The sequence below is a fragment of the Cinclus cinclus genome, chromosome 4, assembly GCF_963662255.1.
Source record: "Cinclus cinclus chromosome 4, bCinCin1.1, whole genome shotgun sequence".
In the NCBI taxonomy this organism is placed as follows: domain Eukaryota; kingdom Metazoa; phylum Chordata; class Aves; order Passeriformes; family Cinclidae; genus Cinclus; species Cinclus cinclus.
In genome coordinates this window covers 60,168,233-60,189,348 of record NC_085049.1, presented here as the reverse complement: position 1 = coordinate 60,189,348, position 21,116 = coordinate 60,168,233, and the positions used below count along the sequence as shown (strand labels likewise).

Here is a 21,116-nt window from a genome sequence, read left to right as displayed (position 1 = left end):
TAAAGCTTCCCTGTATCTCCTACACTTTTCCTTCTCACCCATTTCTTTCATGCTACAAAGCTCTAAAACAACATTCTGTCCCCTCTGCAAACACAAGCACTTTCTCCTCTCACTTTTACAGCTTCAGGGGATGGGATGTGATTTTGTTGTTACACAGTGTTTCATCAATCTGCTGGCGGCTGGAGGAGTCTGTCTAAAATTTGACTTCATCCAGCTGAACCAAGGATTTGTTCTTCCACTGTTCTGTTTAGCTGCCTGTAAGTATTGAATACTCAGTGTTGGTTTGTGCTCCTTGCAGGTGTGACCGTGCGGATGCCTCAGACGACCTACGTGGTGAACAACGGGCTGGCCCTGGGCTCTGGAGCTCCTCAGCTCACGGTGCACCATCGACCGCCACAAGCGCACACTGTGAGTGGGGCTTTCCAGTCACCCGTGCAGTGTACAGCCTTGGCTCTGCACTGGGACTCTCAGGCTGCTCTCAGTGTGAGCTGCAGAACAGTGACATGCCTTGTTGACGCTTCTCATGGCACCACCCAGTCACCCACAGCAGCTCCTGCCCAGAATGGTAAAAGCTGTGCAATCTGTTAGCTCACCCTGGCCTTCTCCAAATTGCCAGGAGAACATGCTGAAAATTAGTGCATGAGTTGTCTGCACGTGACTGTTGGAGCCAAGGGTATAGAATTTCCAGTAAAATGTTTAGTCATGGTTTGGCTTTGAATTGCATGACCAGTTTTCAGTACAGCTGTTTGCAAAACTGAGGTAGGAGAACAAGCTACAGACCAAATCTTAAAGGTTGCCAACTCCAAAACTCCAGAGGTTTCTAGTCAATGTTAAGGGTGATTACTTCTGTGTCACCTAAAACCTCTTTTGGTAAGAACTTGAGAATTTCTTTGACTTATTTAATTTCACTTCAAGTACATTGCCTGTACACTCACTGTTGGGCAGTCACTTTACTTATGGTGTCCTGAATTAGTGACTATATTGCCAAGAAGTTGGCTTACCATCCTTTCAGTCTAGACACCATCAATTTTATGCACTCCCCAGTGATAAATAATGAGAATAAATGAAGCAAATATCACACAGAACACTTAAGATGCCAAAAACTACCCCAGATTCCAACCTGAAAGATCTCAGTAACCACATTCCTAAATTCATCTTAACTAATATAAATGAGAGGCCTAGGACTGTTTTTGCAGTAATAAAAAAGTATCACTGGAAAGACACATTTGTGCCCTCATTTCAAAATTTTCTAGAAAGTGAGGCTGAGCTTTTGTGTTCAGTTTAAGGTGATAGAATCTGTGTGGCACCATTACCCTTTCTTCCTTTTGTGTCTGAATACCCGTCTGTAGAAAAGATGTGTTGTCAGCTTAATGCCCTGCCTGGGGTGTCGGGTAACATGGGAGCCGCGGGTCAGACCTAGATTGGCTCAAAGTCATTGCTCAGTCCTGGTAAAGGGCACAGTGTCGAGTTCACCCCCTCCTGGCTGGGAAGCAAAGAAGATACAGGGAAGTTACTGTGGCCATGAATATGAGAATAACTTAAGAATTTATGGCATCCTTGATCCCACCCCTTATCATTTGCTGCTGCTGCCTTCCCTCTGCACACAGGACAGAGTTGTGATGGCTGAGTGATTGGAGGCTCATCTCCTTCCAGTTACCTGGGCAATGCTGAACTAAAGCCTTCTTTCATTGCTATAGATTCTGACCTTTCCCTTATTGCTCTTATGCTGCTTAGGATCCACCGCGCCCAGTACATCCGGCCCCACTTCCAGAGGCACCACAGCCACCACGGCTGCCCCCCGAAGCTGCCAACACTTCTCCACCTCAAAAGCCACAGCTGAAGCTGGCCCGGGTACAGAGCCAGAACGGGATTGTGCTGTCATGGAGCGTGATGGAGGTGGACAGGAGCTGTGCCACTGTGGACAGTTACCACCTGTATGCCTACCACGAGGACCCCAGTGCCACCATGCCCTCGCAGTGGAAGAAGATCGGGGAGGTGAAGGCGCTGCCGCTGCCCATGGCGTGCACTCTGACACAGTTTGTGTCTGGCAGCAAATACTACTTTGCAGTCCGGGCTAAGGATGTCTATGGACGCTTTGGACCCTTCTGTGACCCCCAGTCCACAGATGTGATTTCCTCCCAGAGCAGTTAAACTAGAGATCTTTGGACCCTTTAAACCTGTCCTCCTATCAAGAATTACCCCAGTTTTGGGAGGAGTTGATCCCATGCATGTAATTCACCTTTAAATCCACTCTGCAGGATTATTTTAGACAGTTGTGTGATACACTACATGCACTCAGAACCAAAAGAAAAATAAAGTCTGACCTGCAGCAAGAGCGCCTGTTTCTTCTAAATAGTTCATGTCATAGGCCATTTGAAAATTTTGTTTTTCCTTCCATAACAGGTGTTCTACCTAGATCCCTACTATCCTTTATCCAATAGCATCCCGAATGCCTGGGACTCTGCTTCAGAGTGGAAACAAAATGGTAAATTGCAGTTTGTCTCGAGCAAAACATATGCATCTGTAATGTCTATTGAGACACCAACGCAAGGGCAAGAATGATCTGCCTCTTGCCCCCAGCATCCTGTGAGTGGGCTGTGACATGAAGGGTGATTCAAGGTCTTGCTTTTTGTACTGGAGGCTTGAGTGGTCTGGTCTTAATAAGCTCTCTGAGGGAAAGGAAGGGAACTTGAGTCTGGCCAAGAGCTCATGTAAATTTGGAGGTGGTGGAAAAAAAAAAAATCACCCTGCAACCTCCTACCTCTTTTAAGAATGCTCCTCTATTGTCACCATCCTCCCCTATTCACCCTGGGAATATTCCCCAATCAGATCTGAAACTGGATTGTAAAGACTACATTCACACCTGTCTAGTTCAGACAATTTCTCTGCCCCTCCCCTCATACATCCCGCCCTATTTTTTAGATTTATTTTGTGCCTTAAAGAATAATTTCAGAAATAAAATGTAGCCAGATACCTTGTGCTGTTCTTTTATTTGCTTGGAGTTATTTTTCCCTTTATTCTTCTAGTCTTTTGTTTCTGTAAAGACAAGAAAGTGTAACGTCTGCTGATGATGAATTTGTTCATATCTGCAGTATCATTCAACTCTTTCCTTACTGTAATTCTTGAGTAGTTGTTTTTGTCCTGTCAAGAATATTGAGTATACAGACATTATTTTCCACCAGAGCCTTTCCTGGTTCTTTTGGGAAAGTGGTATGCTGCAATTCAGCCAAAGAAGAAATCCCTGTGGTGCAGCGCTGTGAAAGCTTCTACCTTTGTGCACTCATTTGGATGCTCAGTGAGTACAAAAGGAGGAGCTGGCTTCCCAGTGTGCTTCTCTCTTCCATCACCTGCCTGCCTCTGTAGAAAGCAAACACAGCCAAGGGCATTTACAAACTATTTTAGACACTGGCTTAAACCTTGTGAGTGATTGCAAATGTTAATAGATGCTTTCATGATGCTTCTGAGCTGAGAAAAGAAATTGGTGCATCTCCCCAATGTCATTGACATGTTAAAATTGCTTTTTGCAGAACAAAATTGTAATGCACATGGACAACAAAGTAGATGGAAGGTTTTAAATTTGGCAATTTTCAGTGGATTTAGAGGGGAAAGACACTTTTTTTTTTTTTTTAATCCAGTTCACCATATAGCAAAGCTGCAGAGTATAATGTTTTTTCATTTCAGTGCTCTTTCTCAAAACCAACATGTTGAAGTGTGAAGCAAGATTGAAGAAGTGTCAGAAAAGTTAAACCCCCAAGCAGGTCTGATGAAATGTGCTATTAGATTATGGGTTCTGTAGCTGTTCCTTTTTTTAGAACCTTTAAACTGAAAGAGATGGCACCATAGACCTCTGTCTGGTTTACTGCACTACTTCATGTAGCTGGGAGTGTCACTTCTCTCAGGTGAGTAATGGATAGTCTCTGTATTTAAAAGTATAGCAGTTCTGTTGATTTGGGCAAGCAAAAATTCTGACTAAATCCAAGTATCCTCAGAGAGGTTCACACTGTGTATGTACAATGTGTAACCTTTCATTTGAGCTGCAGTTGTCCCTGTACTTCTGGTGCCAATTATCAAAAATGCCTTGAATTTTTATGTGTTTAAGTAGATGTTTTGTTTGCTTATTTCAAGGAGTAATTGCTTAATTATGCATTTAGTCTATTTATGAAGATAAGACTAAATTTGGGTTCTTATAAGGACACTTCTGTAATAGAAATTAGAACAGTTCTTTCCAGTTGATGGTTGTCAAGTCCTTGGGCAATTTTTTTGTTAATGCGTCTTTGAGGTAGTACCAAAGAGCCATTGGCCATATTAGTACTATGAAGTTTTACAGTTTGAAAATTAAAATAAATATGAGGATACGACCTAGAACTTACTTGATTTATTTAGTTGTGATTCCAGCCCAAACTCTGTGTGAGCTTTGTTATAGCTTGAGCTACCATTTAGAGATCCCTTGTTCTTAGGTTTGTCTCCTTTGGGGTAGGCAGGGGGTAAAAGTCCTGCATTAGAGTATTTTCTTTCCTCCAATGGAGGTATTAATAGGGAGGGTCTGTCATTCCATTTGGAGGTTTTGTGGGCTGCATCATTAGAGAAAGAAGACTTATTTATTTACTCAAGATCTAGTTCTTCACTGAACTGATTGTAAAAACTGGCTTCTGTCTTAAGAGATCCATTTCTGCACTGTGTGGCAGCAGTTCTGGGTTTTTCGCAGGATGTTGAGACGCTCTTGTTGACCAAAGACATCACAGTTCTTAGGTGAAAGATCACTTCCCTGTTGTTTCATCCCAGCAGGGCTCTTAAAGGTCTGATTCCAGTCTTTTGAGCAAGTACTGGTGGAGAAGTCTGTGATAAAGCATGGTTTGACTTTGAGATTCCTAGTTTGGTGTGGAGGCATCCAAGGGAGCTAGCTGGTCCCTAAATCACTGATGCCCAAAGAGAGAACAGTGCCAGTTTTGTGCAGCCTGTCACTGTGGAGCAGATCTCTGCAGTGTGTTTGCTAACAAACACGAGTAGTGCTTAATTCCTTACCTCATGGCAGTTTTTCCCATGTAATCAAGTGGCTGATGGTTTTATTATTCGTTACCTCCCAGAAAGATTAAAACTATTGAGAAACTTTCTGCTAGCAACAATCAGTCGGAAACAATTTGTTTCATTTATAGACTTTACTTGAAAGTATTACCAAAATATTTGGCAACATTCAGTGCAGGTGTGCTAATACTCTGCTTCTAGACTGGTCTCTTCATTAATGAAAAGTGTCAATTGCTGAAGCCTTCCAATAATCCGCTTTTAAACGTGCTAAGAATTTCTATATGGCTTTTAAGTAGAAGTGTTTGGTTTGGTTTCTTCTCTGCACCTAATGCGAGTTTTTCCATCTTTCAGTAGCTTGGTATGAAGTTCTTCCTGACTCTGTGTCTGAATTCTTTAATTCTGTGTTTTGCTGATGCCTCTGGGTACATGACATCTCAGCAGTACTGCCTTGGACTGAGTTGCCTGTGTTTTAGCAAACACAGCACAGACTACAGCAGTTTTTCCATCCTCATTTGCTTTCTGTTCTGAGCTGTTTTCTCTGTGCAATACAAGGGCATCTGAATGTCCAGGTTGAAAGTAATTTGAGTTTATCTACTTGGAGAGGAGCCCTGCTATGGAGTGCTGATGGCAGAATGGTGTTCTGCATTTCTCCCATTTACAGCTTCAGTGGACTCTTTTATATTGCTGTATGGCTAAAAAACTTTATTGAATACAAAACCATAAATGCTAGGAGGGGGCAGACTGTAGGTATGACTTCTATACTGTCTCCAGTGGCAGCTTCAGAAAACACCAGGATGCAGATCTTTCAGCCTGTAATTATTTCCATCCTCTGAGCACCTTCCCTATGTGTTGGTCTGACATTGCTCCTTGGAATTGTCTGTGCTGCCCTTGGCCATGTTAGATCACTCAGCACAAGCACGGAGACACCCACTCCCAAGGTTTTTAGCACGAGGCTGGAAACATCCATGGTGTTCTCCCTGTAAAATTAAGGGGTCTTACCCTGCTTCCTTTGAAAACAAAGGTAAAACCCCTCAGTCTTCACTGGGACCACAACTCAGCTCAGTAGTACGATCTGAACATCATTTTGTATGGTAACACAAATAGCCACTTCAGCCCTTCCTTGATGCTGTTTGCTTAAATGTACAGTAAATAAAAAACAATATCACATCTGTTCCTGCTCTCAAGTCAGCCATTCCCCAGGATGAGTATTGCATACACTGTACAAAATCAAGCTGTGATTCTGCCTTCTTTCACACCCTTTGAGTGTTCTCCTTTTGTGAAAAATATCTATGCAGATATTTTAAATAGAAGCTTGATATATTAAATATATATTTTTTTAATTTGTTAATTTTGGGTAGGGGTGGGCATTGTATGAAAACACTGGAGGGAGAAGAAATCAAGTAACACTAAGCCAGCCCTGCCGTGCAAATCGATTCCCTTCCAAACACCTACTGAGAGGAGAAGGAAAAAATTAAGGATAGCTAGGAGAAAGCAAGTCAGTTAATTTTCCTCTTAATCCCTTTTGAGTTAACAAGGCATCTTTCTTTCTCATGGTCATTATTGTCATAATTCTTCTGTTTTATATACATATGCCTATATATGTGTGTAGATGTGTGTATATATATATACACACACATATCTATACACATACATATCTATATTTGTACTGCTGTCTTAAATTAATAGGGTGTAGCTGTAAATAAGATAGCTGAGTAGTAGTTGTTCAGGGATTCCTGTTCAGCTTTAGTAATTTATTTGCTATCAGAAGTCAAATGTGCAAAATCCTTTGTTGGAAAACTCCAAATCTGATTTCTTGTTTTGTTTTGCAGCTGGACTTGTAAATAGAAAAGATGTAGGACTGATTTAATGTCCAATTTAAACTAGGCAGTTACCAGCTTTCCCCATTTTTGTATGTACTGTAGATTAGTGTGTGTCTGTGTTAACTGTAGTGGGGTTTTGTCTGACAAGCCTGGAATTTATACTTTGAAATAAAACTATTGGGTTTTTAACATCATGAGTCATCTGTGCTTAGTTCCTGACACCTCAGGAGGCAACTCTCTCAAAAAATAGCCCACAGCCTGCTCCTCCTCTTCAGAGGTGTTGCCACCTTGCTCAAATAACATTGAGCAGCCAGGGTTTGGCTCTTGGTCATTCCCAGGAAGTCTAGCATGTGGTGCTGCCCTCACAGAAGCAAAAAAAAAAAAACCAAAGCAATGCTGTAACTTCTGGGAAGTTGCCTTCCATGCATTTCTGCAAAGTGTGGACAGACTGCTTAAAGTGACTTGCACCCTAGAGTTGACCCAGATGAATACAGGAATGGAAATCCAGTTGCTGGTGCTGCTCTCCTTGCCCTCCAAGATGCCAGGTTTGACCTCTGAAGCAATGGCCGTTCTTTCAGCAAGAGGCTTTGGACAAAGTACCAGAGTTTTTCAGAGTGCCCTTCAAGCATGAGGGCCCACTCACCTGGCCAGGGAGCAGCTGCTGTGCACAGCATGACATGCACCACTCAGGGATAATGAAATCAGGATTAATAAAAGCATGTTTCAGTGCAGGCATCGTGAAGGGCTCTGCCCCACCCAGCTGCTTCAAGGGTAGAAGCCAGGAACAGCACAATGACAGATGTTGTGCAACTAGTTTTGGACCAATAAACAGCTGGACTAGAAGGCAGTCTGGAAAAATCTAATGCTGCCAAATCATAGAGAATTCAAAGTACTTAGAACATGGAGTTACTGATATGCCTACCCTGAGTTAGTGCTGAGTCTATACTTCAAGGGCATATAATTAATTTGTGATGATAATTAGTTTCCATGCACTTACTAAAATTTGCTCCAAGTCACTGACCAGAAGATGATGGACTCTTGTGAAGTGATGCCTCAGCACAATCCCACATGAAAGTCCTTAGTCTAAATAGGCAGTCTGAGAAACTAAGAGTGTATGTAGTACACATAGTGCAGAACCTATGTGTTATCATCAAATATAGCATAATTACTCTGTTCAAGTACTGCTGTAATTGCAATTCCTGCTGAAGTAAAGCAAAGTGAGACTGTGAACATGCAGAACACTCACTGTTTGCTGTTTGTACATTCTGCTCTGGAGCTGTAGCACTTCTTTCCAGACCTACCATGGAGTAGCCATGAGTAGCCAGAGCTACTGTGCAGCAAAGTCCATTTCTGCATACCACTGATCTTTCTACTAAGGAAACTGAAAAAAACCCCAGCAGTTGGCTGAGAAGAAAATCTGAGCCAGCAGCACAGCACTAGGAGACTGCCAAAGGAGTGCTGTTGGTTTCTCCCTGAAGTGCTGTGCAGCCTGGCCTGGGCAGGCACAGATAAAACCTTACCCTGCATCTCCTGCTCGCTACAGAGGGAGGGTGCTGTAACAGGCTGTGGCCCCAGTTAGAGCTAAGGCTGTGCAGGGTGTGACCACCAGAACCAGGAGGGGTGAGTTTCCTACTGAATTTCAGAAAAGAGGGATGGTAAAGCATGTGAAAGCTTGTATGAGATGTGACAATTTTGATGGTCCTGCTGAGAGAACTAATTTCTTCTAGGCATTGACTGAAGAGGATTTTTTTCATTGTGGCAAGAGAGATTTATCACAACCACCTCCCACTTCCATTTCCCCAACCAGTCCCTCTTCAGCCAAACACAGAAACCTGAAATTTAAGAGTCAGAAGCCATAGGACTTGGAAATACCTGGAAGAAGGGTATGAAAAAGGTGGCAACTTCTGCCACACATCCTCTGCTCAGAGCATACCTTTCTTTTTTTAATAACAAGTGGGATCTGTAGAAGGAAAAAAGATACTGAAGAGAGACCCTTAAACTTCTTTTGTACCTGCCTACAGTGCCGTGCAACCCTATCAAAGCCTCCTCTGGTCACTGATGCAGATGTGCAGGGAAGAGGAGCTGGACCCAGCTGCTGTAGTCAGGACTGGCAGATTAACCTGGCTGGCCTGGCAACAAAGGAACCACAAAGGACAGCACAGCAAGAGGAATGCAGCAGCCTTTAGCAGCATGACCACAGGCAAAAAAAAAAAACAAAAAAAAAAACCCCACAGTCACATGGATTGGAGTCCTAAGGCTTACAAGGTCCCAGTGGTGTAAATACTTACAGAAAGGGACTCTCAAAAGTAGAGCTCTGTTTTCCCACAAAAACTCTGGGCTGGAGAACAAAACAGGTCATACCTCAGGGTAGGAGGCTCAAGGTGAGAGAAAGGCAGAGCTGCCATTTCCAGGCATATTTGTCAAGTCATGGGCACATCACCAGTGCTACACAGCTCCAGTCCTTGCAGGTGGAAGCATCTAGCTGTGCCCTAGGTCAAGAACACTGTTCACTGCAGTTATCCATTGGCAATTTCCTGGTCCCTGGGGACCAACTTTTAAACAGTAGTACTTCTCCATTCGTATTTTTATATAAAACTCTGAAAAAGCAGTAAACACATCTTGCAATGTTGCTGCATTGTCTAGGGGTGACAGTGAAATCAAGTCATCCTCCAGCCTCTCTGCGCTTCCAGTTTCAAACAAGGAGCTGATTCTTGGTCCTCTTCTTGCTGGCAGCTCAGATCTTTGCACTGCTCTTCGTGACCCTGCTCCATTCCTTAAGTGTCCTCCTCAATGCCTGTTGAATCCGGATCAATCCAATCCAATCTGTGGCAGTGGCTCCACCACCTCATGGAGAAGGTCTCTGCACACAGCATCTCACAGCTACCTCCTACCTCAGCAAACAAAGCACTTCAGTCTCCTCATGGATTTTTCATTGTCAACAACAGCTTTGCTGTAACTTCTGGTCTCCCTCTTCCCCTGGCAAAAATCACCCTTACTGTGACAGCCAAATATTTAGGTAGAACCTCACCCATATTGCAGTAATTTGCTCCCTTCCCCATCACACAAGCTAAACTCTAGAGGCTTCATTAAAACCTCACACTACTCATCATTCTTCACCTTCCTAACACAGGGCAGTGCTTTGCACTATTTAGCTTGGACCATCAATGACATGAGGAAAGAGCTGTTTGTTTACTTAATTATACATAGAACATCTAGCACAAGACAGCCCAGTGACTCGACTCCTTGGTGTAAACACAGGTAACTAATAAGAATAATCTGCAAAGCCCTGGCCCTCATGGCCATCTCACTGTCACATTCCCCGGCCACAGCTGAGAGAGCAGGCAAAGACAGCACTGAGCAACTGCATGAGCTGATCCATTCCAAGAGAGATGCCTTGCATCACATTTCTGTCCCTGCAGACTGGGGCGGGGGCATTCCCAAAGCATCAGGCTGCTTCCCTTCACCCTGTTTTGCAGCCTGACATTGCCAGCTTCTTTGGCCACACAAAGAAAGTCTTGACAATGCCACTGAAAGTCACATCCTGTGCAGAACAGACTGATCTGCCATGGAGAGCACACACTTGAGAGAAAGCAACTTGCAGCACAAACAAAAGGCAGACGTCAAGCCAGCACTGAGGTAGGGCCATCATGGCCCAAAGCAACCACCTGGCTTGGCCCAGCCCTGGAGACAGGTCCCATGTTGCTACTAGAAAGATCACTCTCTCTGGTGGCACTGGTCCTCACTCCTGTTCTGGGAACAGCTGTGTTGATGGCTCAGATTAACAGAAAGCTGTGCCCACCTGCTTCTCATCAATCCTAGTCAGAGGAAGGGCCACCCAAACAGCTCAGAAGAAAGGAACGTGCTTTGGGCTGTGCAGCCAATATCAGTACAAAGTGCCTAGCAGGCAGACATGGGAAGGCAGGTATAAGGCACAGGGATGTGGGCATCCAGGTTGATTTATTACACAAGAAATAAAATTTCCATTAAAAAAAAATCCACTTGTGGATATTGACGCTGGTTTTACAGGATGGGCCTCATGGTGACAAAGTCGAAGTTGTATGACTCCGGCAGGCCCTGGTGCCGTGTGCGGTTGAACCGTCTCCAGCTGAACACCGGGAGACCGCCCTGCACCGGGGGGCCATTGATGGCAGAGGCTGTGAACGCGGCAGCCAGGCGGAAATCCGACACCTGCAACAAAGGACAGGAACACGGGGCAGAAGGGCAGCGTGAGGGCTGACATATCCCCATCCCAGACAGCAGGAACAGCTCAGGGAGATTTGATAATGAGGTGAGGGAAGTGAGAGGAGGGAAACAAGCACAGGCAGCAATTCCTGCTCTGCAGAGGCATCTCCAGCCATGCATCAGCCAGTGCTGAAGGGCACCGGCAAACCACAAGCCCACGCTTGCCCTCTAGCCCTTGCACTAGCCAGGCTGAAAGAACCAGAGCATCTGCCCTCAGGACAACCCTCCCTGGTTTTATGGGAATGCAGCAGGCAGATGAGGGGATCTGCCCTAAGATCTGATGTATGTTGAGCACTTGGGCCATCCCCTAGGGCATGTCAGTGTAATTCAGGAATGGAGAAAAGCAGCACAGAGTTAATATGGCTACCCAGGTTCTGTGCTGTTCCTTCACTGTCCTCAAAGAGGTCCTCAGCCTGTTCCATCTTCCCTAACTCAGACACTATATTTGTCTGTAGGGTTTATAGCTAAAACAGGTTTGGCCTGTGGTCTGGGTTATTTCTTTCAGTGCCCCTCTTAGGCCCCCTGTTCCAGCTCCAGTCCAGCCCATTCCCCTTGCCTAACAGTGCTGGCTAAGGCACTGCAGCATGTGCTGACCACTGCCTTACCAGACCCCTCCACAAAGCCATTTTTTGCATTCCTCTTGTATTACCCAGCTCTGGGAGTCTCCCACTACTGTCCACTGCAATACACAGCTGACTGAGATACCAAAAAATAGCCCCAGGCCCATCCTAGCAACAAAATTCATAATCCAGATATGCAGCAGGGTGGACCCCACAGGTAAAACACTGTACAACTTTTCAGCACACCAGGGCTGCACAGCTGCTTACTTGAGCATTACTCTTCACGGTGAAAACACCATATAACCTGCCTAAAATAAATGCTGCCTTCCCCAGGACAGTGGGTCTAGGGATCTTCCCACATCCCCCTAAAATGCAGCATGATCTTCACCAAACTTTTCAGAAAGCAGTTTTGCAGAGAGGTGGAGCCCCAGAGCACAGTGGCTTTAACTAGAGAGCCAGGCTGTTGTAAATGTAAACCTAACGTGAGACTGCAACCACATTCCTGTGGGCTCTGGGAGGAACCCACAGAGTCCTAAATGAACAGGAGGCTGAGGCTGTACAACAGCCTCCTTCCCTGAGTGAGCTGAAGACTCATTTCCTGATGTAAGGCTTTGGGGCTTAACCCCTGAACAGCACAAGCTCCCATGGATGTAGTTGTTTCATGCACCTCCTCCTGTATCCTCTGCCACTGTGCCAGGACTGATGTCAGGGACAGGAAATGAGACTCTGCAGAGAATTCCCCTCTGAAGAAGTGCCCAAGCACTGGGACAACATAAAAACAGAGAACAGACATGCCTGGCCATGTTTGCCCTGGTGCAGGGAAATACGCTACAGGTCTGACAGGAGCACAAACAGGCTGCAGCCAACATTCAGCAGATGTTGAAATTGAGGTAATTTACCTTGGAGTCGTAGCAGCCTGCAGGCACTGGTAAAGAAGGATTCAGGTCTTCCCGGCAGCAAATGGTGTTGCAAGGATTGTGTTCAGCATAAGGATCACGCTGATAATCTGGGGTGAAACACGGTGGGAAGGACAGAAGAAAAAAGTTAGACTCCTTACAAAAAGCTGATGCCAAGTACTGGAGCCACTAAAAACTGGGTAACTGCACGCTGTCACATTGCTTTTGTGCTTCTCCCTAGGTATGAGCTACAGGTCAGCACTCAAGACAGGACATTAATTAGACAAGCTCCTACTTCAAGACCATACAGCTACTTCTGCATCCCAGGAGCACCACTGCTAACCTCTAACCACAAATATCTGCAATTCCACCTGATGAAATTCCACATGAAGAAAGCTTGTAGAAACTTCATCAGGAGAGAAAAGCAGAAGAGAAAGGGAAGTGGCAGGTTGGGGGGGGTGGATCTGGGAAAAGGGGGAAATGCAGCAATGAGAACCTTTGTTTTCCTGTTCTGGATTAAAATAAGTGTCAAGGAGCAAGAACCTTCAAACACCCACTGCAGTAGCTGCAAGCCAGGAAGGGAAGGTGGTAAGCACACACTGCTACTCACAGCCCAGACAGGAACGACACCCCACCCTGGGAGAGGCCTCCCAGACCTCAAGCCCAGTAATCAGCAAGCTCCCTATAATTGGGAATAAAAATATAGCATCTAAAGCTATCAGTACTTCGAGATGGGTTTAGCCAGAAGTTAATTAAGCTGGGTTTAATCCAGTTAAGGAGAACCCTGTCAGGAAAAAAACAACAGAGCATTACCTACTGTCCTGGTTCAACCCCTGCTGGCAACTAAGTACCACACAACTGCTCATCCATATCCCTCCAAATCCCACCCCTCATGGGATGGGGAGAAGAACCCAAAAAAGGTAAAAATCCACAGGTTGAGATAACAACAATTTCAGTAACTGAATTGTTAATAATAAAATTAAAAAGGAGAGGGAGGGCAAGAGAAATAAACCCTGAGAGAAACAAGTGATTCACAATACAATTGCTCACCACCTGCTGACCAATGTAATGCCCATCCCTGAGCAATGATCAGCCTCTTCCAGCCAATTCCTACAGTTATTTACATAATAAGCATGAGGTTCAATGGTATGGAATATCTCTTTGGCCCCTTCAAGTCAGATGTCCTGGCCATGCTCTGCCAGCTTCTTGTGCACCTGCTTGCTAACAGAGCATGGGAAACTGAAAAGTCCTTGACTTACCAAAAACTAAAACATCAGAGTTTAAGTAATACTTAAACTATCAACATTACTTTCATACTAAGTCCAAAACACAGTACTGTACTAATCACTAAGAAAATTAACTCTATCCCACCAGCAAAAGATCATTTGCCTGAACATGGAAAAACACATTAAGTTTTACACTAAATTCTCTGGTCTGATCACATCTAACTGTTGCTTAGGATTTAAGGCTTTCAAGATCGATAGGCTGTAGATGTATTAGGTGATAGCAGTCCATGAAATCTCTTGGAGTACTCTCTCCTAGAGTCAGAAACTTTCTGGAAAAGTCAAATAACAAGCCCAAGGGCCCTTGTTCTCGATAGAGCAATTTTAGTCCAGTTTCTGATCTTCAAAATAAGCTTGTGTTACCTTTATGCTTTGTGTGTATTCTGCATTTAGGACAATATAACTGATCTGTATGTAAGGCTGCAGCTTCCCACTATAATCCAAGAAATAAAAGTAACACTGCTTATTAAGATCAGCTCCATAGCACACAAACAGGTGTCTTACTGTTGTATCTCATGATGTACTTCATGCTTTCCAAGTTGGTCACCTTGCCCTGGTCTCGACGGAAGATCTTTGCTCTTGGAGCAAGCTCATAGGAAAAATCCATGCCATACTTGACAACGTATGATGCATACCCACTGAGATTGTAAATCTTTTCATGGAAAGGGATATTGTATGAAGGCCAGTAACCTGCCAGAGACAAAACCCAATCTGTTAATCGCTTGGAAAAGCTGGATGCTTTTGCTTGTATCAGAAAAGAAAAATAATTTTCCATGTTGCATTGCCTTAGCAGCATGTCGAGGAACAACACAGAAGACTGGTTTGAACACAATAACGCTACAGTCACTGGCGTGACCAGGGTTGACTCCCAGTGTAACACCACTGGAGACTGTGCGTACCCAGGCAACTCACCCCCACACTTCCACCCTCAGGACTCATCCTGCAAAACAGCTGAGATCAGACTTGCAGGAGCCTGAACATGCAGCATGGCCACAGCCCTCTTGCAGAGGTTTCCCTGCTGAGCCTCAAAGGATTGCAAGATCATTTACGTCCACCAAACTTCACTGTGAGAGGCTTGAAGTCACTCTGGTTCTGCCGCCTTCCCATGTCACCAAAACAGAACAACACACCATGCTGAGATGTCAGGGAGGAACTGACACATACAAACACACGGAGACCACAGAGCTACACGGGGTGAACAGGAGGCAGGCCAGCACACACACACTTTGTGCAGTGGGGGTTGCACGCAGTGATAAAGGAAGATGGGGGATTGCTGCACATTTGCCAGTAGCTTCCTTTGAAGGTTAGGGAGTGATTGATCAGCAGAGCAGAGCATTGCTCTAACTTTTTCAAAAGCAATCCTGCAGTTTTGTTAATTCTGAAGAGCAAAGTATGCCAGGCAGGATTCCATAGAAGAGTTTTAGATAGGTGACATAAAGTTGCCTGAAAGAAGACCACTGTGGAAAGCTCTTGTAATGAGCCAGAAGACCTTCCAGGTCAGAATCTGAGTACAGGAAGTCGTGGAATAAATAAGAATAGATACCTATACCTTAACATTTATTTTTTTCTATTTTTTAGGCAGCAAGTATATAACATGAGCTAGGCCCAAGAGTAGCACACTTTCAAGTTGTCTCCAAAGCACTAACATTCCCCGTTGTTCATTCTCAAATCACACACATCAGGATTTGGCTTAGAGATTTACTATCTAGGCACTGGTAAATGCAGGGCTCTGTATATTAAGATCAGCCCAGCACAGTGCAAGGAGTCAGGTGTAAGATGCTCAAAAAAAATCACCTAGAATTCACTGGGAGCAATACAGACAAATACAAACCAAACTTCCTGAAGGATACATAGACAGCATAAGCATTGGAACACTGCCTAAGTGGAGGCCTCACCAGCTTGGGTCCTACACAGGATAGGGAAGACAGGAATACCCTGTCTGCTGGCATTTGCTTACGTGACCTAGAGCCTACCTGAAGGAAACAGGTTGTGTACAGGCTGTGTTGTAATACAGGCGTCCTCCAGAAATGAGCAACCTGCCAGCCTCTAATGACGCAGGCTGGAGGATACGGACACATCAGCTTCCAAACCAGTAGGGTTTAGTTGTGATTCAAAAAGCTGCTATTGTCTCACATGAATGCAGTGCATACAGATTTTCTCCCACCTGGAAAAACTTCTTGTTAAAATTACAAAAATAGGGGAAGCTGTTGCAGTTCTCCTCCAGCAAGAGCTCTTCTGTGTCTCAGGCTCTGCAAGACTGCAAATCCCATGCAGAGTGCAGCAGTAAACCTAAGCCAAGCTTTACCCAAGGGCTGCTATAAGCCAGTGAAATCTGGCAGGGTGCACAGCAACAAAAAACAAGTCCAGAGAGAGCATAAGGTTGAAAGGGTGGGGGGATGACATGAAGGCAGTAAAAATTCCCTGAATCAAAATGCTTTCCTGCTCTGTCCATTCAGAACAAAAGATATCAGCAATATCAAGAGTTGGAGCAATGAGAATATTGCACACATGGTGGCAGACACTCAGAATCCAGGTTTTGCTCTGATGTGTTGCTTTTGATGTATTACTCATTCATCATCAAGAAATACAAACTGCAGCATACTTCTGTGACCTAGTCCTTCACTGAAGAGAGCGTTGCACTCCCTCACCTCCTCTAAAGCATTCCTGAGATTTCCTTGTCAATATACAGAAAGCACCTGGACATCTTTGCCTGAAAAGGGCAACGTAAGAGATGCCTGGTTTTGAGAATTCATCTGCACTAGCCTAAAAAACAAGATGACAGAAGCTATAAAGAAAAAAAATCCTTCCATTTTCAAACCTGTATAAGGAAATGCTATCTTTTTCTTCAATACAAGGCTTAATACAGCAGTACCTGCCTTTGTTCACCTGCAATTTCAATTATTCTCTGTTGCTTCTAGGTTTATGCTTCAAAGAGACTTAAAAAGCCAGTGCTGGTGGCAAACTCACTCTGACCAAACCTGAGTGTCCAAACTGTACTATCTTGGGACACCAGCTACATGGCAATGATGGAGTGTGCCAGGGTCAGCTGTTCTACAAACACTTGAAACCAGCATTGTTCTTGAGAAAGATAAAATCCTTCACCTGAGCTGCTCCAAGCACCTGGGAACAGGGCAGGGGCCTTGATGGGACTTGTCTGGTGTCCTACATGGCATGGAGGAATACAGTTTTGCTGCTTACAGGAGCAGTGGTGGCTTACAGCAGCTGAGGCCTTGAAAACTGCACTTTGGCAGCGCTTAGCCCACCCTGTCTATTGAAGACTGTCCTCTTAATGTTTAAACTCCCAGAGCCTGACTGCTCTGTTATCCAATATGCCCAAGCTACATTTAGATATCTGGAAAAGACATACTCTAGGTGTGAAGCAGCGTAACCTCTAATGCATGCTGCCACCTTTGAGAACAAAGCAGCTACAACATCTCAGAGGGAAGAAATGGTCACTGTGTGCCCAAGCCCAGGAGTTGGGCTCAGTCCTATAGAGAATGCCACACAGCTGCTCCAAAATCACTGCTGAAAAGGAACTCGGGGTACCTGCCAAGCCTGGCCTCTCTGCACACAGGTATAGCTCTGCCATGATGGGGTTGCAATGTTTCCAGCGCCAGAGCTAGAGGGTCTCTATCAGCTTCTTTGCATCCCACACACAACACAGCATTGAGAAGCCCAAGGGAAAGGAAGCCAAAAGAGACAGAGATGCATAAGAGAGAGATATGGGACTTTTCCAAATTATCAATAAGAAAGAACTTATAACACCATACTGATAATGTGGCAATGCCTGGAATAAGCCAGAACTTTCCAAGAAGTTAGACACAAGGAAAAAATTTCAAAGAGAAGCAACCCCAGCTGCTAACACAGACAAGTTTCCCATCATTTTGATGATGAGAAATTAATCAATTTATCCCCTCAGCATGTGATTAGGGGAAGGAATAGAAAGCACCAGACACACTTAAGGCTCAGGCTTTTTGTTGATGACGTGTCTAGTAAACACCTGTGAATTAAACCTGACAGTGAGCGTTCTGCTTCACCAAGACTTCTGTTTGTTTTCCATCAAATTGTTGCTAGTCTTGCTAGGGAATTAAAGAACCTTTTAAAGAGCAAATATTTATCAGAAAACAGAGATCCAGATAAGTTCAGGAGATGAATTTAAAATAGAACTTCTTCGGTATTCAAAATTTCATCTTCTTGCAGGGTGACCCACTCAACAATCATTTCAAGTAGCCCACAGCATCACAGTTATTTAGAACTGCTCCAAACAGATCTCGCATTTTCCCTCATTGGTTTCTATGACAGGGCAAAATAATACCAGAAAAAAGGCAAGGATGCAAGCAAGCAAGCAGACAAAGTCTATTTTCCCCTCCTCTGCTTCTAGGAGGCACAGATGTTCACTGCATTGCTGCCACAGCATACCAGATAAGTGAATAGAATGCAATTGACCCAGCTACAGAGGGATGCTCACACAAAGCTGAGGGTTGCTCACAGAAGGTTTCCTTACTTTAAACTCAGGACTAGTGCTCAACAAACCTTTCCCTGGTACAAAATACAATTCTCAATTGGCATAAAGAGATGGTTTTCCTAAGCCAGTAACTACTATAGGAGCTATTACCTTTCCGGAGAACATTTGTTTGATCAGAATACTCCACAAGGGTTGGGATCTGCTCAACAATGTACAATGCACCATCATCAAGGCTCCTCTGCAACTTGACCTTCTTCAGGTCTAGAACCATGTACTGATTGTTGTAGGTTCCTGGGTATGAGAACAGAGAGTTACATGTCCTGCCAAGGGATGGAAACAAGTACAAGAGGTAGAGGGAACAAATCTTTTTTCCTAAGATGCCTATGACAGTGTACTTACCAGAGTTGCACTTTGAGAAGGTCTCTGCCCAAGTTTTGCCATCATTTGCCATCATGTTGGCAATGCGGACCCTCTGCCAAGCTAACAAGGATTCAGGCACCACTTGCTTAATGAGGGTTTCATTGAAAACACTGTTGGTAGTCTGCAACATTACCAAGCCACTGCCTAATATGTAAAAGTCATCCAGGGACACCAAAAACCCTTAAACAACAATAACACAGAACTTGTTATCTTTGTGAACCTTTGATATACTCATAGAACAAAACACAGACAAGTCATGAGCATATGGATGAATCAAGGCATGCATGTGTGAACTCAACCTGTACAAAGATTAAAGATGAGGTAGTAACTTCTGCAAGGGCTTTAGATCCACCTGCAACACAGTTTGAAATGAGAAACTGTCACACTTTCAAGACACCTGTCTAAAGCATTTGCTTTGTGTTTGTATGCCAAGCCTGGAAGCTTCTCCATAAGTCAACCTACGTCTTATCTTAAGGATTACATACACTAAATACCTATCAAATGTTTGTTTCTAACAAAGAAGTGAACTAAAAAAAGTATAAAAATTCAACAATGAAAACCAAAGCAAAGTACAAACTCCACATAAACGTTTTCATCAACCAGTATGTTTTAGATTGTTACTCTGTAAAGACAACATAATGTAATTAATTTGAATTAATTTCCTTAGTTAACCCCTTTTGTATTACATCAAGAAGAAAAATCTTCCTTCTAGTTTAATCTTTTCCTGTCTAAGTATTCTTAAAAGCATCTCTTAAATCATAAGCCACATCCTGTGCATGAGGAGAAGCTCTACCTACTCTACTTTCTGACATGTTTGTCACTGGGGGTTTTTTTGCCTGTAAGCTCTGCAAAGCCAATACAGTGATGGATCTGTGGGCAGGATTCCCTTCCAGATTACATGCCAACAGAAGTGCTAGGTCCATTTGCAAACCCTTCGCCAGGAGGTGGCATACAGAGCTTCAAAGGTCAGCTATGCTTTGGATAGCATGGGGACTACTTGTACAGCAGAAATAACCTGGCTTTTAGATTACTCAGCAGATACGTGGCTGCCAGATTGGGGAAAAAAGGTTGTTAACTGAGCCCCTGATGGGGAAGTCATACAGAACCTAAACTCTTGTTAAGAAGGTTTTAATAACATCAGTCTTCAAAGAGTATAAAATGCTAAAATGCTGTGCTACACCATAGTAGTTGAGCTCCTCTATGAAATCTTTCACAACAAGCTTTATTAATGCAATCTGCAAAGGTCACCAATTTATGACAGCAAGAAAGACAACCCAGCTCTGCCTCCTATTCCTGGGCTCTTATCAGAAGGCAAACCACCTTCAAGCCAAAATAATGTTTAAGGGCTCTAGTTCTGCAAAATTTCTTTAAAGTAGCAAGTTCTCAAATTAGAACAGATCCAGGAAAATACACTGCGTGGTCATCTGTTCTCTAAAAAAATGTCAATATAGAACAGACTGAGCACCCTGGCATGGTATTTAACTCACGGAGAGCGGGTCAATACATTCTGTACATTATCAGCAGAGATCTCTCTCAAGTAAGTAAGGACAAGATAAATATCCTAAACTTGGCTCTGCCAGTCTGTTTTATACAAAGAGATGGGATACTCTAGAAATAATCTGCTGCATAACAAGTCAAGTGGTGCTCGCCCAGAGACAATAATTGAAATTGCTAAAACAAATGTGATGTGAATTGAGCATCAGTTCCTGTGGGCAGCAATGCCAAGAGCCCTAGTTCAAAACAAACCAAGTAGTTCATTTCTTCAATTTTAGTCAAAAGCTGAGATAGAACAGAAAAACTTTACTCAAAGCAAGTGCTAACACAAGGAATGTTACTGAATTAACTGAAGGTTGAACTCTGTAATTCAAATAAACTGTAAAGCTCAGCTAAGCTGAAAAGAAGGGGATTTCCTTCTGGGCCTTAGTATTCACCAGGTTTTATCCTGCAATGTTTTATAACACAACATGCCCTCCACAATACACCATTACTAGCCTAATTATTCCAAGATGGCATACAGCATTTTGCTTTAAGGCACAGGCAACTCTGAAACAAAGGGAAGCTAAAACACAAGCAACACGTTACCCACAATAAAGACATCCAGAAAAATAAAACCTAGGTAGAGAAGCCTAGAGATACCAGCAGATATTTGATGTGCTCTTGAGCCATTCTTCTAAGCATGTATGAGAATCACTTGTAATAGAAGGTGTTATCTCACTGCATAGCTTCTGTGTTTTTCCTGTAAAACCATCTCTGCAAACCCACCTCCAATTTTTGTCAGGAACACTCCGTCAATTATTTTCCATTTTTTAACCCCTCTTTCCAAAGAACCTGGCAGCTCTACAGAGAAACAAGCAAAAGTACTTCTGATTGCATTTTCTGGATCTAAGCCATTTAGATCCAGTTTCCAA

The 21,116-nt window shown here is 43.8% G+C and overlaps 2 protein-coding genes across 2 annotated transcripts in view; one reads left to right on the top strand and one right to left on the bottom strand.

Annotated features, from left to right (window-relative positions):
- The window catches only part of ATF7IP (activating transcription factor 7 interacting protein), a 73,252-nt gene extending 70,286 nt beyond the window's left edge, over window positions 1-2,966 (top strand). Inside the window, exons 14-15 of the mRNA XM_062492274.1 lie at window positions 299-408; window positions 1,735-2,966. Of these exons, the coding sequence (XP_062348258.1) occupies window positions 299-408; window positions 1,735-2,151 (527 nt within the window). The 3' untranslated portion in view covers window positions 2,152-2,966. The remainder of the gene's footprint in view (window positions 1-298; window positions 409-1,734) is intronic.
- Window positions 2,967-10,862: 7,896 nt separating this feature from the next.
- PLBD1 (phospholipase B domain containing 1) overlaps window positions 10,863-21,116 on the bottom strand; it is a 38,070-nt gene continuing 27,816 nt past the window's right edge. Inside the window, exons 7-11 of the mRNA XM_062491385.1 lie at window positions 18,688-18,888; window positions 18,439-18,579; window positions 14,328-14,513; window positions 12,544-12,650; window positions 10,863-11,030 (exon numbers count right to left, since the gene is read on the bottom strand). Of these exons, the coding sequence (XP_062347369.1) occupies window positions 10,863-11,030; window positions 12,544-12,650; window positions 14,328-14,513; window positions 18,439-18,579; window positions 18,688-18,888 (803 nt within the window). The remainder of the gene's footprint in view (window positions 11,031-12,543; window positions 12,651-14,327; window positions 14,514-18,438; window positions 18,580-18,687; window positions 18,889-21,116) is intronic.